Source organism: Solanum pennellii, chromosome 12, assembly GCF_001406875.1.
Source record: "Solanum pennellii chromosome 12, SPENNV200".
Taxonomy (NCBI): Eukaryota; Viridiplantae; Streptophyta; class Magnoliopsida; order Solanales; family Solanaceae; genus Solanum; species Solanum pennellii.
This window is the reverse complement of record NC_028648.1, coordinates 2,525,089-2,540,260: the sequence shown is the minus strand read 5'-3', so window position 1 is coordinate 2,540,260 and position 15,172 is coordinate 2,525,089. Positions and strand designations below refer to the sequence as shown.

Sequence of the window (15,172 nt, the reverse complement as noted above, 5' to 3'; positions counted from 1 at the left end):
TTTCGTGATAAAGAAACTTCTAAACGGCTTTGGTGTGAATTCAACAAACAAATAAACAAATCCTTCTTCAAATCTCAATTTTCATGGCGGCGGGAAGCTCTACACGTATTTTCCTTAATTGTATACTTCAACAAATGCTTTTATAGAGTCAAATTCGGTACGTTCACGTTCTACTCCATTTTTTTTTGCTTCAAATTTCAACTTGATCATTACTTTCTAGTGATTTCTAGAATTGATACGATGACGATCAATCCGGAGAGTATTACATCGTCAAGCGACGACAATAACAACCTCCGAAGGCGGCGTAGCGGCGGCGATAGATCTGTGAATGATGTGACGGAGTTGGATTCGAGCTCTGTGGATGCTTCGAGTAGCTCGGATGATGTAACGAGTGACATCAAGGATGGAAGTGGAAACGGACCATTGGATAGGGTGAGTGAGGCTGTGAGTACGACGATTGGGAAGATTAGTGATGGAGATGGAATTCAGGAGGAGCAGAGGAAAGCGAATGAAACGACGCCGTTGAAGTATGTTTATAGAGCGTCGGCACCGGCTCACCGGCGGAACAAGGAAAGTCCTCTTAGTTCGGCCGCTATTTTCAATCAGGTAAGTTCTGAATTTGAGGTACTTATTAATTGTTTTGTTCATTACACTACTCGCTAAGCAAGGAGTCAGAACTTTTTAGCTAATGTGATTGGTTGCTGAGGCATGATTTAAATTTTATGAATTCAAATTTAGACATGCTATTTGTTGTGATTTTAATCATTTTTACGTGTAAATTTATGTGTTTGCACCGATAGTAGTGCTTGGACACTTCATCTGCCACTGATTGGTTGTTGATTACCTTTTTGAGCTACAGAAAAAAGTTGTTCTTCTGTTCAGCAGACTTTGTTTTTAAACCTCAGCACCATAATTATTTAAGAATATATTTCTAATTCTAATAAATAAAATACGTGTTAGGTTCCAGTAAGTATTGAGTACAATTCTGTCCAACAGAATCCATTAATCCAAACTAGAAAACATTGCAAAGATGAAACTTTTGCCCAAGGGGCAAAAAATAAAAAATACTAGGTGATTCTTTCTTTTTGTTCTAGCCTCCTGATTCATGTGTTGGTGGGAGGTGGCAGGTATCATGTGGACTTAATCGAGGTGCGCGAAAGTTGGCTCGGTCACCACGGTATAAAAAAAGACCTTTTGCACAAATGGCAATAATTTTGTTTCTACTTACACATGTACTTCAAGCAATAACTACCTCCATATTAGTTGGAAACATAGGCTGGTATCAGTAGGCTTGCTATGCTGAAAGCTGCAAACTACCTCGAGTATACTCAATTTTATCTCATAAGAAAGGACTTCAAATAAAAATCTCAGCAACCTATATTTTGTTCTCGGTTCTTTGGTTAAGTTCTTTTGGGTGCAAAAAGGATTACTCCAGGAGCACCAGAAAGGTATGCCAGTTGCCGACTTTCAACCAGTGAGCATCTTACGAGCAGCTATTGTTACCCTCAGCAGAGAGCATAGTAATTTTGTTAAGAGGGTCAAGATCCTTGCAGGATTGAGGAAGATGCCATTTATAATGCAGCCTGGTCGCTATGATTTTAAGAACAAGATATGTGGAAATAGACGATGAGCCAATGCGCCGTTTGGTTTGATTAAAATAGAAGCTTTTGCTGTCCGTTGAATTTATTAAATTTTATTCCTATTGTATTATGCTTAGTTTATGGGTGGAAAAGCAGTAGGTGACTTGAGAATGATAGAATTGGCATATACTGTTTTAATTGCATTATCATCATTCACTAATGTTTCATAAGCTAACCAAGACAGTGGAAGTTAACAATTTCTGGTGTAAAGAATCTCAAATTCACATTATTTGGAGTTGCATTCAGGTGTCTTATGGTGATATATAGCATAATTAGTCTGAATTCCCCGTAAATAAGTGGCTGTAGAGCGCTTCTCTAATTTAGTTGGTGCATCTTGTTGCAGAGTCATGCTGGCTTACTCAATCTCTGTATAGTGGTGCTTATTGCCGTAAACAGCAGGCTGATTATTGAGAATTTGATGAAGGTATGTTATCTCTCTAATGTGAGTTCTCTGTTCCAGTTGGCTAGACAGTTGAAACCTTCCCCATGTATGATGAATCTTTATTGACATCAAAGAATCACTCTTAGGGGTGGTAATGTGGCTGGCTGAACAAGTGAATAGCTTAGAATTGTAGTGTTTTATTAAAAACAATAGAAGGAAATCATAGGGTTATTTACTCTGAGAGCCCTAAGTGTTTAGTTTGTCATTGCAGTAGATGAATATGTATTTAATTAAGCACTTAGTGAGGAACCCACATCCCATATTGGGAGTATTTCCACCCTTAAATCTACTGGGAAATATGAATTATTATAAATTGCTTTCCAAAGTGCTATGCTGTTGCCGGAAGATTATGGTCTCAAAATTCAAATAGTTATCATGAAAATCTGGAAAGGGGATGGGGATAATGGGTTTTGGAAGAATCTGATAGAGTGAGAACATGTGAATTGCGATTAGAATCATGAATTTTAGGGATTTTTTGTAAATAAATTGAAAAATGACAGAAAAGTTGGAGGGTGAGGGGGAGACGAACAAGGTGAGACGGCACATTATCATGGGAAAAAGCACAGTAGAAAGTGGCGGGCCGTGACGGTTGGACCTCTCCTGTCTGAACTTGCCCAACTTGCCCCATTGCTCTCTCTAATCCCTGTAACGTTTTAGCAACTATCGGGTTATAAGATATGAATATATTTCAGAGGGTTTTTGGTGTTCATGTTGCACTGACAATATCTTGACTACTATTGCAGTATGGCTTGTTAATTGGGTCAGGCTTCTGGAGTAGTTCAACATCAGTAAGAGATTGGCCACTTCTGATGTGCTGGTAGTGTTCTTAAGACCTTTCTTAATCTGTGTATTATGCTCACATGCGAAATAAAACATTGAAGTTTTTACTTACTTGCAGTCTTAGTCTTCCGATTTTCCCTCTTGCTGCTTTTCTTGTCGAGAAAATGGCACAGAAGAAGTATATGACTGAACATGTAAGTCAGAATAACCTCTTCGTTCTTCCCTTCCTCTTTTTGTTAATTCTTCCATATCAATGAAATGTGACTGCTCAGACATGGACCAGTCACAGTGTTCAAGAAGGTATACACCAGAATAATTCTGGCTCTCTTGACTTGTCTGAACTCGTGTTACCTTTTATGTTTGACTGTGTTCAGCCAGTAACTTTTCTAACTGATCCTGCAGGTAGTTGTCACTCTTCACATAATTATAACGACAGCTTCCATTTTGTATCCAGTTCTGGTCATCCTCAGGTTTGTTCTCATACTGAGGTCATGGAACTTTGATATATACATCCTCCTAAGAAGTTGCTAAGTGAGCCTTCACTGGCGGGATGTCTCTCAGTGTGTGTTGTAAAATTGAGGCGATGTTATGGTAGAACTGGTGAATTTAAATGTCAACGGTGCACTATTATCTGGGTTGTAGTCGTCGTGCTTATGAACTAATTTAATTTCTAATTTGGATTTTCGTCAACAGATCATCGTTGAACATTAACCTGTTGCATTTTGGATTGTAAGGGAACTTTATGGTTGAATTAGATTAAGAAATTAGAGAAGTAGTAAAAGAAAATTAGTGGTTTATCTGAATTAGAAATTTGTTGCATGCCACTATGTCCTTATGGACAAGGGAACAAGTGAAACATTGCTAATTCAGAGTTTAAAGCCATATTTGAACTTAAATTCACATGGTTTATACTTCATCTATTTCAACGAATTGCAGTTTTTATTCTTTCGTCCATATAAGGATAGTTTATGTGGAATTATTATTTGTGCACTACGTGTATATGTTTTTATGTTTTCTTCATTGCTCTTTTCTTTTCTATAGATAGTGGTTGCCTAAGGTCTGACGGATGGTTCTTTTCTACGCCTTTTGCCTTTGATTACACTGGGTCGGATAGCTGCTTGTTCAAACTGTGTTGAAATTTAAGTTGAGAGGAGAGGATCTTCAATTATGTTTGCCAACTCTATTTTCTTGCTTATGTACATTGAAAAATCTAGTGAGTCAGAGGTATTTTCAATTTCACAGGTGTGATTCTGCTTTTCTATCGGGTGTCACACTGATGATGTTTGCTTGCATTGTGTGGATGAAACTAGTTTCTTATGCACATACAAATTATGATATGAGACAGCTTGCAAAGTCTGTGAATGAGGTATGACTAGTTTATTTCTTTGTCATGGATCCACATCTGATCTTGATTAAGGCTTCTCCTGAAAATTTTCTAGACAAACCAACTTCTCTATTTAAGCTTCGGTACTCGTTCTGGTATTTTGGTCATCTGAGATAATGTTCCGAATATGGAGTCTCTCAGTTAAGTTTTTAAATGTTTTCAGGGTGAGAATTCCGAAATCAACTACTCTTACAATGTTAGTTTCGAGAGTTTGGCTTACTTCATGGTTGCCCCAACTTTATGCTATCAGGTAGGATCAGTTGACCTTTCTGAAGTTGTCAGTGACTTTCTTCCTTGGTAGAGTACTTACTACAAGTGCATTACAGCATCTGATGTTTCTCTAGATTCGCCAAGATTTAATTAAATAACTCTGTTGAGCAATTTAGTTTGATTTTTGAAAAATTCCATTATCTTTTGTTTCCTGCCAAGTCTGCACAAATTTAAAGAGATTGTAGGTCTTTGATACTACTACCTTTTATGTGATTTTATTGCCAAGCATGTCCTTGCCTGAAGTATTCATATGCATGTTAAATGATGAAGCAATTGGACGTATGCGAAAAAGATTAAATTGGAGCACCAAATATTGATATGGTCGTTGGACAATTTTTTTCAGTCACGTGCTGATATCATTTTGGAGTAGTACTTGTATTATTGCGAACATGTGCGGATCCTGCTTACGTTTGGAAGTACTTGTATTTCATACTGTATAATACTTGAATGTGGTGTGGGCAGATTCAATGGGGCTACAGTTGGTGAATACTACAACTGAGGCCCCTCCGGTCCTTTATCCCATGGATTAAAGTCAAATTCCTTTCATAGTAATAGGAAATCAATTATCATCAGTCATCTAAAAATGAAAATTTCATGAAATTTTTACCAACTCTCGTACTATTTGTTACACCAACTCATTAGTTTTGGATATGTTTATTCTGTTATCTGAAGCTTAGCTATCCTCGCTCTGCATCCATTCGGAAGGGTTGGCTGGCCCGCCAACTCATCAAGCTGGTAATTTTTACAGGATTAATGGGATTTATCATTGAGCAGGTAAGTTCTCTTGAGCTTGACAGTTCAACGTGCCTTCACTCCTGTCAAAGTAAACTATACTAACTTTGGGCATCTTAATACAGTATATTAACCCGATTGTGCGAAGCTCACAACATCCATTTGAAGGAAACCTTTTATACGCCATCGAGAGGGTATTGAAGCTTTCAGTTCCAATTTTATATGTCTGGCTCTGCATGTTCTACAGCCTCTTTCATCTTTGGTATGTCCTCTATATTTGATTTATAATTTAGTATGCTTATGCATTTTATTTGTAGTTGATTGTCTTTCTTCCCATATTTTTGGATGTTCCAATCTTATTTGCGAGGTTTTTATACTTGATACTAAAACGAGTGTTAGGACATTCTTACTGTGTGTATTTTGTCATCATGCTTTCCATTTTTTCATTTCAAATATGTTTAACTAAACAGTTTTGTGTCACTTATTAACCTTTAAAGTGCAAATCACATTATACTTAAAACTAGATTATCAAACTGCCATGAGTACTGAGTTGAGGGGGCGAAAATTTGAAGAACCAGAAGGTGCAAAACTGGAGGTGCTCAATGAATCTGAGTGGTTTTAATTCAGTAAAATTATATTCCTCCTCAATATATCTATCCAAAGACCAACACATAGCTGGCGCCTGTTAAATGCCGGAGCTGGAATTTGAATGGATATACTGCAAGACTCTTGTGTTAGATTATGAAAAGGTTCACATTTCAGGATGAAACGCCAGGGACTTATTTTGTTTTAACTGAAAAACTACTAATATATCGATTATTTTCATATATGGATTATGTGTTCTAGCATTTCAACAGAATGAATTCTATTTACATAGTACATCTCTTTGTAGGCTGAATATACTTGTGGATCTTACCGCAACTGAATAGCTCTATTTACATAATAATCTCTCTGTAGGTTAAATATACTTGCGGAAGTTCTGCGATTTGGGGATCGTGAGTTCTATAAAGATTGGTGGAACGCAAAAACAATTGATGAGGTAGATTAAAACATCAAACTGTCTTGTTCTTTTTGTTTCTTCATTCCAACAATTTCAGAGCTTGCTAGAGTTTCTCATTTATTTCTTTTTTGTTGTTGCACCAATGTGGCTGCTGTTATCAGTATTGGAGACTTTGGAATATGGTATGTACTTCTTCCTTCTTTTTATGTCATTGCCGATTCTTATGCATGCAAAATATGTGTTTGTCTTCATTACCTAGAAGTGAAACTTTAATTAATATCGGCCTGGTTTGGTCTTTGTTGAACATTTTTTTGGACATTAAGTAACCAAAGTGTTGGTGACAACTGCAGCCTGTACATAAGTGGATGGTTCGTCACATCTATTTCCCATGCTTAAGGAATGGCATACCTAAGGTACTTTTGGAGTTCTCTCGTCCTAGATTCTAATTTATTTTTGAGCTATTTTTGTCTGCTTACTTTCTAATCTTTTGTGCACTATTACAACAACTTACCACAGTATAATTCCAAAAGTGGGGTTTGGGTAGGGTGAGGTGTACACAACCCTTGGTCCCTACCCTTGAGGGGGTAGAGAAAATGTTTCCGATAGACCCTCGATCGAGAACATGTCTGAAAGAATTGCAAAAGTAAAAACAATGATTAAAATAATGAAGAAAGAAAAGCAGCGACAATAAAATAGTGTAGATACCCAAAGTAAATGAAATAACTGTTACAATAATTTAAGGTTAAGATAATTTATCCTTGTATGCTGAGGTTCAAGTTTTATCTCACACAAACATACTGCTTTTCCTTTTCTTTTTATCTTATATAACATAAATACAATCATACTGCTCCTAACCATTAGCATACTTATTGAAATTTGAAGAGAGAAAAAAAAGAAGAAAGACAGCAAGGGACATACACACTTACATATTGAAGAAACAAGCTTCGATGTGATTTTCAACATTTTAACTCTAGTGATCTTGCTAGATAATGAAATGCACTTCAAAGTAGACACATAAGCTATTCGTACAGATAAGCTTTTGTGCGATTAATATCTTAATATACACGAGACATGGATGAAAGTGTTTTTTTCCTGATGAAGGTTAAAGTGCTATTAGTATTTATGTTTTGTGACAGAGAAGTGAGAACAGTATAATATACGATCAAATAAGTGTTCTTTGGGTCCACATTATACTTCATATCTTTCATGTCATTATTTTTATTTTTCAGTTTGAGTTTTAAGCATATGCCTGGTATCAAGCACTAGTCGCTGCTTCGGATAGTTTTATCCGCTTTCTACTTTGCAGAAATTTTGGCCTTACTATTGTATACTAGATCTTATTTTGTGATCTGTTGAATTAGGTTTAATTGCCACTTGATTCTTGGTGCAGGGAGTTGCAATGGTGATCTCTTTCTTTATATCTGCTGTTTTCCATGAGGTATGTGGTTTCTGTTCCCTTCCATCTTCCATTTTTACACCAGGTGGCGTATTTAAGCTTATAAAAACAGAAAACAATTGCGTGTCAACAAAATGATTGGCTTTAGATGACATGTGGTATCGTTATCTTCAGCTGTGTATTGCTGTTCCTTGTCGGCTATTCAAGTTTTGGGCATTCCTTGGAATCATGTTTCAGGTAATGGATCATTCACGTGTGTGTAGTATATATAAATATATATGTATGATGGATATAAATTCGGGGATAAGAAACGAGCTGTAGTCATAAAATAGTGACACTGGAGCGAAGTTTATGTATCTTCATTTGACAGTGTGAATATTGACATGTAGTGATGTTTCTCTCTGAGCAGATTCCCTTGGTCATACTAACGAACTTCCTGCAAAACAAGTTCAAAAACTCGAATGTATGTCTCTCCGCCTTGTTTTCATAAGCTTTCGATGATTTATTCTCTTTTTCGTGGGCATATCCATTGACAGTACGCGTCAACTTTTTTCAGGTGGGCAACATGACATTCTGGTGCTTTTTCTGCATTGTTGGTCAACCAATGTGTGTGCTTCTGTATTACCATGATGTGATGAATAGAAATGGTAGCTCAAGTTAAAGCTTCATCGTCGATCATTTTGTTGGACCGCGACTCACGAGTGAGTATTGCAGTTTTGAACTATCTGATGCTTTACTTGTATGCTTGAAATGGAGAAAATTCTGTTCTAAATTTGACACCAAGGAATTGAACAGAACTGTTGCTTTGTATTATATCTTTCTTTTGATATTTAAGAAATGTATATTATTTTTTGTTGAGGTAAAATGTAATAAGCTCAAATTAGTGATAGTGTTCTAATTTCGAATTTTCCCTATTTCCTATTTGACATGCATTATTGTTATATACATTACAACCTTTGTTTGAACAAATGTTTTATGAAATTAGATATTACTTACATGCAAAGGTTTTGAATTTTTTTAAAAAAAGCAATGAAATTGCCTTCTCCAAGTCCAAATTATGTCAAATTTATCAATAAATTTTTATTTTTACACGTAAGAAATCTATAATCATTTTCGTGAATGTCTTTTTTTTATTTAATCGTAAGTCTCTAACAGAAGTAGAGATATATAAGATCATTTCCAATCAATTTATTTGGCTAGTTGGCATTAATCATTGGTCCTTGTTTCACAATATACACTTGGTCTTTAGCTCCATTAATTGAAAAATAACTATAATTAGAGAGTGTTAAATTTCACGTATGAAATATGAAAGAAATTATGGAATTTTATTTGTAAATTTAAGACTCGGTGATGATGATCGTCTTTTAAAGATTAGGAAACATGAAGAAATTATGGAATTTCATTTATAAATTTAAAAATTGGTGATATGATCATCTTTTAAAGACATGGCCTAATCGTAATTGTAAATGAGTAATTAGTAGGTCGTGATGACTAAAGAGATGGCGAGACTGATTGCAATTTCAAGAAAAACAACTTGTCTTCCTTTTATTTTTATTATCGAAAGTGAATGTTTTTTTCTGTTCAAAAATCTCGAGAACTTATATAAAGAAGGAATATTCATGGGGCAGCGATTCTTTCATACTTACTTAATTGTTTCAAGCTGCTATTTTTTCGATTTAATCTCCCTTACGATCAACGTGACCAAAAGTGAAAAAAACAATTGAATAATAACCTCATAGATAACTCAAAATTAATTCCACATTAGAAAATAAACACAATTGTTGGAAGAAATAAAAATTAAATAAAATTATATATAGTTAGTGAAAATGGAAGACTTAAGATCCAATTCATATAAAGAGTCAAGAATACAATTAGAAAATTTCACTTATATTGCTAGTGGAACTAATTAATGTCAAACTCAACTACTTCATATTTATGTAACAACATTAACAAAATGGAGACGTGGAGCTTCATTGTTGACCTAGACTATGAGATTTTTATTTTTCTATGTTCGAATTCAAAATTTCTAATTAATAAGGACAGAGGTATTTCAACTATCTCATCACAACTCCAGGTGATGATAAGGATTGCTACTGAAGAAAATGATATTTCTTGCTTGGATCAGTCGCGTAGCCACATAGTGTCAAGGGCGTATATAAGTAAAATGATATACGAAATGTTTAAATAGCCTATTTTGGACACCCTTAACACAACAAGTTGCTATTTCTGGATACCCTTTATGAAATTTCTGGCACCGCCTCTAGCTTGGATGAATATTGCCACCCCACGGCCACCAACTTTTTCAACATAATGAAAAATTTATTAATTGTACGATGTTTGTTTTGATTGTTATATTATAAAACAAATAATAGGTAATAACCATTTTTACAAGGTAACGAAAATTAAGAACCATTAATTGTTGATATTATCCAAGAGTTAAACCATTATATTAAAATAAATAATATATATATATTTGAGTTGTGACTTGCTTTTTATTCAAAGTTATTAAGTCAAAATTGTAAAATAAATAAAATTAAAAAATAAAAGAAGATGTATTATTGACTTAGATTGGTCCACTTTTGACTTGGAATGGTCCTAAGTGAAACAAGAAAATTAAAAGTGTTATTCAGGGTAGGTAGGAATCATGGTTAGGACTGAGGAATTTTAAATGCGATGTATAGAGTTTGACATATTTCTGATATTAATAGGTCGGAAAATAAAGTACTACGGGTTTTTAATACAGTCGATCTTAACTAGTTTGAAATTCAACGCCGATTTATTGACTTGACTTTTTAGGTTAGTTGATTGGCATTATTTATGGTGGTTAGGTAGAATAGGAAGAATGATAATACAACACTTGAAAAGACTTTGGTTCTTTATATTTTTAGAGTCAAAGAAAATTAACAAAGTGATCGAAAATAAATGAATAACGAAAAAAGGGTTAACGATACCCGTGAACTATTGAAAATATGACAAAAATGTCCTCAGTTTGGTTTTTGATGCAAATTCACCCTTGTAGTTGTTTTGTAAAGATAGATAACAACGACAAATTCAATATAATCCCACAAGTGAAGTCTGCAGAGCGTAGGGTATAGAGGCTTGTTTCTGATTGACCGTCAATAACCTTCCTCCTCTATTCGTTTTGAGACCAGCAATACGAACGAGCTTAAACAGATTTAAATTACAAGATTGGACATAGAAACTTTAGTATATATATATGTAAAGAGCTTTCACTTCAACTTCAATTCATTGATGCTAAAAAATATGAAAAAAATTGTACAAAAATGTTAATCAAAGCCATCCTTCAATACTTTGATAAAAGATGATTAATTAGGCTAAATGAAGCCATCTTGTACAAATAAATCAAACATGAATGAACGAATAAATAACGATTTTAGTTAGTTTGTTGCATCTACTTCTCCATCTTTAGTCAGAGGTCAGGATACTATAAACGAACAACTGAATGTGACTCGTGGTCCTGATCAAGCAAAAGAAATGGGTCGGATACTGAAACCTGTTTTCGAGACATCCATCATCAGCTGGTGCAAATGTAAAATGTTGCTTTAGTTAGCTGCTGAAATAGGTGTCCTTGGACTAGGTAGTCCCATATATGCAATCCTAGGAGAAAGACGAATCTTCGGGCTAGGTCTTGGCGAGGGGATAGGGCCATACATGTTGAAACCTCCGTTAGCAACTCGTGGTGACAAGTTAACTTGTTCAAGTGCTCGGAACTGTAACTCCGTTGGATATTCCCTAACACAACCAATACGAGGCCCGTTTCCTGTTGACCATTTTCGAGACAAACGTTTAGCAAAGCTAAACGATGTGTCTTCTTGTTTCTTGTCTTCGCGTTCATCATCTGTTGTATTGACCTCTGTTTTTTCCTCTGTTTCATCAGAAGTACTTCTCTTGGGTGATTCTTTAGTAATGAGTGATTGATGATTCGATCCCTCGTTGTTAACTCTAAACGAATGATCATCATCGTCAACAGAACATCTCTGAAAAAGAAAAAAAAAGATAATCATCTTTGTTAGCAAATGTATTTCTTTTTAGACATTTCATAACGTGTAACGCCACGAGGATGCATTTACCTTGACGTTTGTAAGATCTACACTATGCTCCTCGAGGAAACTAATGAACTCCCGGAAGTTCTCTTCCGTGGGGTGATAGTGTCCGCTGTATGGCCAAATAGCCTTCAAAACGCCACCATGAGCAACGAGTCTACCAGCAGCAGTAGTTGCACCACCAGATAGAAAACTCGAGTGTTGAAACACACCTTTCTTCTTTTTTCCTACATACAATGTTCTTGTTGTGCTAAGAACAAAGATCCATTTTGAACCCTCTACCGTCTCCACAAAGACACCGTTTTGTTTATAGACAAGTTTCCCGTCCTGAATAACTACTTCATACGATTCACGTTCTTTCTGAAACAGTAAAAGAACTATTCTAAGATTCAATTTATGCCGTAAAATGGATCATTTCGTTGTTCTTATCATTTTTTAGGACAGAAATCGCAGAATTTGGACTTACAGGTCCTAGATACTTGATGCATTGATGCTGCAGATTGAACCTAGGACACTTCTCGAGATTTATCTCTTTCCCGTCTCCAACATCCAACCTACAACGAGAAATAGACAACGTAAGATGTCAGGTATGTTGTATTTCAACTTACGGAACTACACATTCAAAATCTTGGAACAAAACACTCACCAGTAGAAGAAAGGTTGAGAGCTTTCACTTTCGAACCATATATCGTAGTAGAAGTGTAAGTTGTGACCATACCGGTGTCGTGGATCAATCTAGACCAACATCAGAAGATATAAACAATCAGTTTCGTGATCATCGGAACTCTTTTGAAGGATAAAGTGACTGAAATAATTCAAGATTTCGAAAAAAAATTCAAGAACTTACAGCTTCTAGCCAATGCTGCAGAGCAAGTTTCTGAGCTTTTTCATCTTTTGACAATCCTTTACCAACTTTGGCAGCTCGTGTACGTGCTCTAGCCCACCGCGATACAGCAGTTTCCGGTTTCTCCACGTTGAAGAACGAAACAGAACTCCGCTTGAGAGCTGCGAAATCCAAAGCCTTCCACCTATACATACATATATAACACAACCACATCAATACACCGACAATACAACAACATATCCAGTGTAATCCCACAAGTGGGGTCTGGTAAAACGAGACAATACAACAACAACAACATATTCAGTGTAATCCCACACGTGGGATCTGAAAAGTCGGACAATACAATAGGCACATTATATCAAGATTCGATTTTCAAAAATGTTAAGACCCCATAAACCAGACAATACATACAACAGACACATTACAAATCAAGATTCAGTTTTTCAAAAAAGTTAAAGACCCCATAAACCGAACATTACAACGACAACATATCCAGTGTAATCCCACAAATTGGGTCAGGAAAAAACGAACAATACAATAGACACATTAAATCAAGATTCGATTTTCAAATAAGTTAAGACCCCATAAACCAGACATTCCAAATCAAGACTCAATTTTTTTTCCCAAAAAAGTTAAGACCACATATACCAGACAACACAACGACAATATATTCAGTGTAATCCCACAAGTTAGGTTGATAAAAAAAACCGAACAACCCCATACAATAGAGACATTAAATCAAGATTCGATTTAAGTCGACATACCATAGTTCTTCAACCACAACAGCACAATCTGCAAGATTTCTTCTTGTCCTATAACTCTTATACACTTTCTGAAGCTTAACAGCAGCAGCATCAAGCTCACTAACAGGTCGTGGAGAAAACAGAATCGAAGGCTCGGGTAATGAAACTGTTGCTCTCGTCTTTTTTTCGTTCCATTCTGATATATCTAAGTCTTGAACCAGATTCTTGAATGATAATGTGGTCTCTAACATCAGTTTCTTTGGATCACAGTTCCTTAAATTTATCGAATTCTTCCTTGTCATCTTATCGACTTCATTATTCGATTGTATAATAGTTTCCAAATGTGTTCCTTTTAAACTATTCGATCGAACAGTCATCTCCCAAGTTCTTTTTAGCAAGATACTAAAAAACCTTTCAACCTGCAAATTTGTTGGATAATTCCATCAAGCCAAACAAACAAACAACAACAACAACAAACACATCTCGAGATATCAGAGTGTACACAGATCTTACCCCTACCTCGTGGAGATAGAGAGACTGTTTCCAAAAGACCCTCGATTCAAAATCAAATAAAGAACTACAACTACAACAACATACATCTCGAGAGGGTAGAGTGTACGCAAGTTTTACCTCTACCTCGTGGAGATAGAGAGACTGTTTTCAAAAGACCCTCGATTCAAGATCAAAGAAAGAACTACAACAACAACATACATCTCGAGAGGGTAGAGTGTAAGCAGACCTTACCCTACCTTCTGGAGATAGAGAAACTGTTTCCAAAAGAACCTCGATTCAAGATCAAAGAATAAACTAAAAAGAAAAATATTACTAGCAAATATAACTAAATCATCAATTCATCTATCTACATATTTTCTCTTCCTAACACTACTTAGAATTAAAAAAAACTTCAATTATTTCAAGTTCTTGAGCTAAATTATCAAACTTTTGATTAAAAAAAAAGGTAACCTTGATTACAAAATTGAACTAAACCTTATCAGAGACGGTTTCAGGATTTAAACTAAATACGTTCAAATCTTTTAAGATCCATAGTACAATTAAAACTATGTTCCCATATCCAACATCTTTTTGAAATTTTAGTAGATTTTTACATATATATTTATACTCTCGTATCGAAAACTTACATCCGCCTCTAAAGCATAGTAGAGGCGGATGCACCACTAGTATTTTCGATACGAAATATAGATAATATATATGTGAAAAACATTAAAATTCACTTAAGCTAAATTATCAAACTTTTGGTCAAAAACTTACAAAAGATTAAACTAAACCCCATCCAAACATAGCAAAAACTCAATCTTTTTAACGCGAAATATACGTATACAATATGTTCGATGCTAAGAATCTTAAAACTCGAACAACAAAAAAAAAAACCCCATGTCTTAAAACAACATCAAAGATTGGAAAAAAATTAAATTACCTCAAATATCTCAAAAAGTTGTAAAGATGGAAAAAAAAATCCCAACTTTTTTTTTCTTCAAATGAACTACAAATATGTCTATGAATATGACTAACTATCTCATTTGATGTTACTTTATATATGGAAAAAAAATTAAAAGCGTGGATTTGTAGAAAAAAGAATATTTTTAAAAAAAATTGAGTCAAATAGTTCGTCTATATATGGAATAGCACGTGGAATGAAAAATTGTACAGTGAATTGCAGACAGCTAAGATAAGTTTACTGATAATTTACTTTGAATTACGAAAACGCGTCGATAATAACATATTCAGTATAATTAAACAAATAAGGTGTAACAAAAATAAAATGTATATAGATCTTATTGTCTATTAGTTATTATTTTTAATAAATTGTCGATGTAAAAGAAAAATATGATGGCGTGTAAAATAACACGATATTTCTT

At 34.9% G+C, this 15,172-nt stretch overlaps 2 protein-coding genes across 3 annotated transcripts; one reads left to right on the top strand and one right to left on the bottom strand.

Moving 5' to 3' along the window:
- On the top strand, nt 1-8,576 carry LOC107005263 (diacylglycerol O-acyltransferase 1-like). 2 transcript variants are annotated; one of them, XM_015203803.2, is made up of 17 exons: nt 1-157; nt 231-606; nt 1,984-2,064; nt 2,826-2,899; nt 2,981-3,056; nt 3,265-3,332; nt 4,105-4,228; nt 4,410-4,496; nt 5,189-5,290; nt 5,374-5,510; nt 6,206-6,287; nt 6,410-6,430; nt 6,599-6,661; nt 7,639-7,686; nt 7,819-7,881; nt 8,054-8,107; nt 8,201-8,576. In XM_015203803.2, exons 2-17 carry the CDS (start codon nt 241-243, stop codon nt 8,303-8,305), a joined length of 1,551 nt encoding a protein of 516 aa, XP_015059289.1. In that variant the 5' UTR covers nt 1-157; nt 231-240; the 3' UTR covers nt 8,306-8,576. The 2 variants fall into 2 exon arrangements, with proteins under 2 accessions (XP_015059289.1, XP_015059290.1); XM_015203804.2 differs by lacking the exons at nt 1-157; nt 231-606 and adding an exon at nt 1,195-1,886.
- A 2,284-nt stretch (nt 8,577-10,860) lies between these two features.
- On the bottom strand, nt 10,861-14,831 carry LOC107005757 (IQ domain-containing protein IQM1). The gene is made up of 7 exons (XM_015204416.2): nt 14,731-14,831; nt 13,317-13,714; nt 12,556-12,736; nt 12,355-12,443; nt 12,175-12,262; nt 11,736-12,068; nt 10,861-11,642 (listed from the first exon to the last, which is right to left on the bottom strand). The coding sequence occupies exons 2-7, from the start codon at nt 13,670-13,672 to the stop codon at nt 11,208-11,210; spliced, it is 1,482 nt and encodes a 493-aa protein (XP_015059902.1). The 5' UTR covers nt 13,673-13,714; nt 14,731-14,831; the 3' UTR covers nt 10,861-11,207.
- Nucleotides 14,832-15,172: the final 341 nt, after the last annotated feature.

Coding starts and splice junctions, on each gene's coding strand:
- LOC107005263 (XM_015203803.2), top strand. CDS start 241: ATGACGATCAATCCGGAGAGTATTACATCGTCAAGCGACGACAATAAC. Junction 6,662..7,638: donor TAAGGAATGGCATACCTAAG/GTACTTTTGGAG, acceptor TTCTTGGTGCAG/GGAGTTGCAATGGTGATCTC. Junction 7,687..7,818: donor TATCTGCTGTTTTCCATGAG/GTATGTGGTTTC, acceptor CGTTATCTTCAG/CTGTGTATTGCTGTTCCTTG.
- LOC107005757 (XM_015204416.2), bottom strand. CDS start 13,672: ATGACTGTTCGATCGAATAGTTTAAAAGGAACACATTTGGAAACTATT. Junction 12,069..12,174: donor GCATCAAGTATCTAGGACCT/GTAAGTCCAAAT, acceptor TTACTGTTTCAG/AAAGAACGTGAATCGTATGA. Junction 11,643..11,735: donor TAGATCTTACAAACGTCAAG/GTAAATGCATCC, acceptor TTTCTTTTTCAG/AGATGTTCTGTTGACGATGA.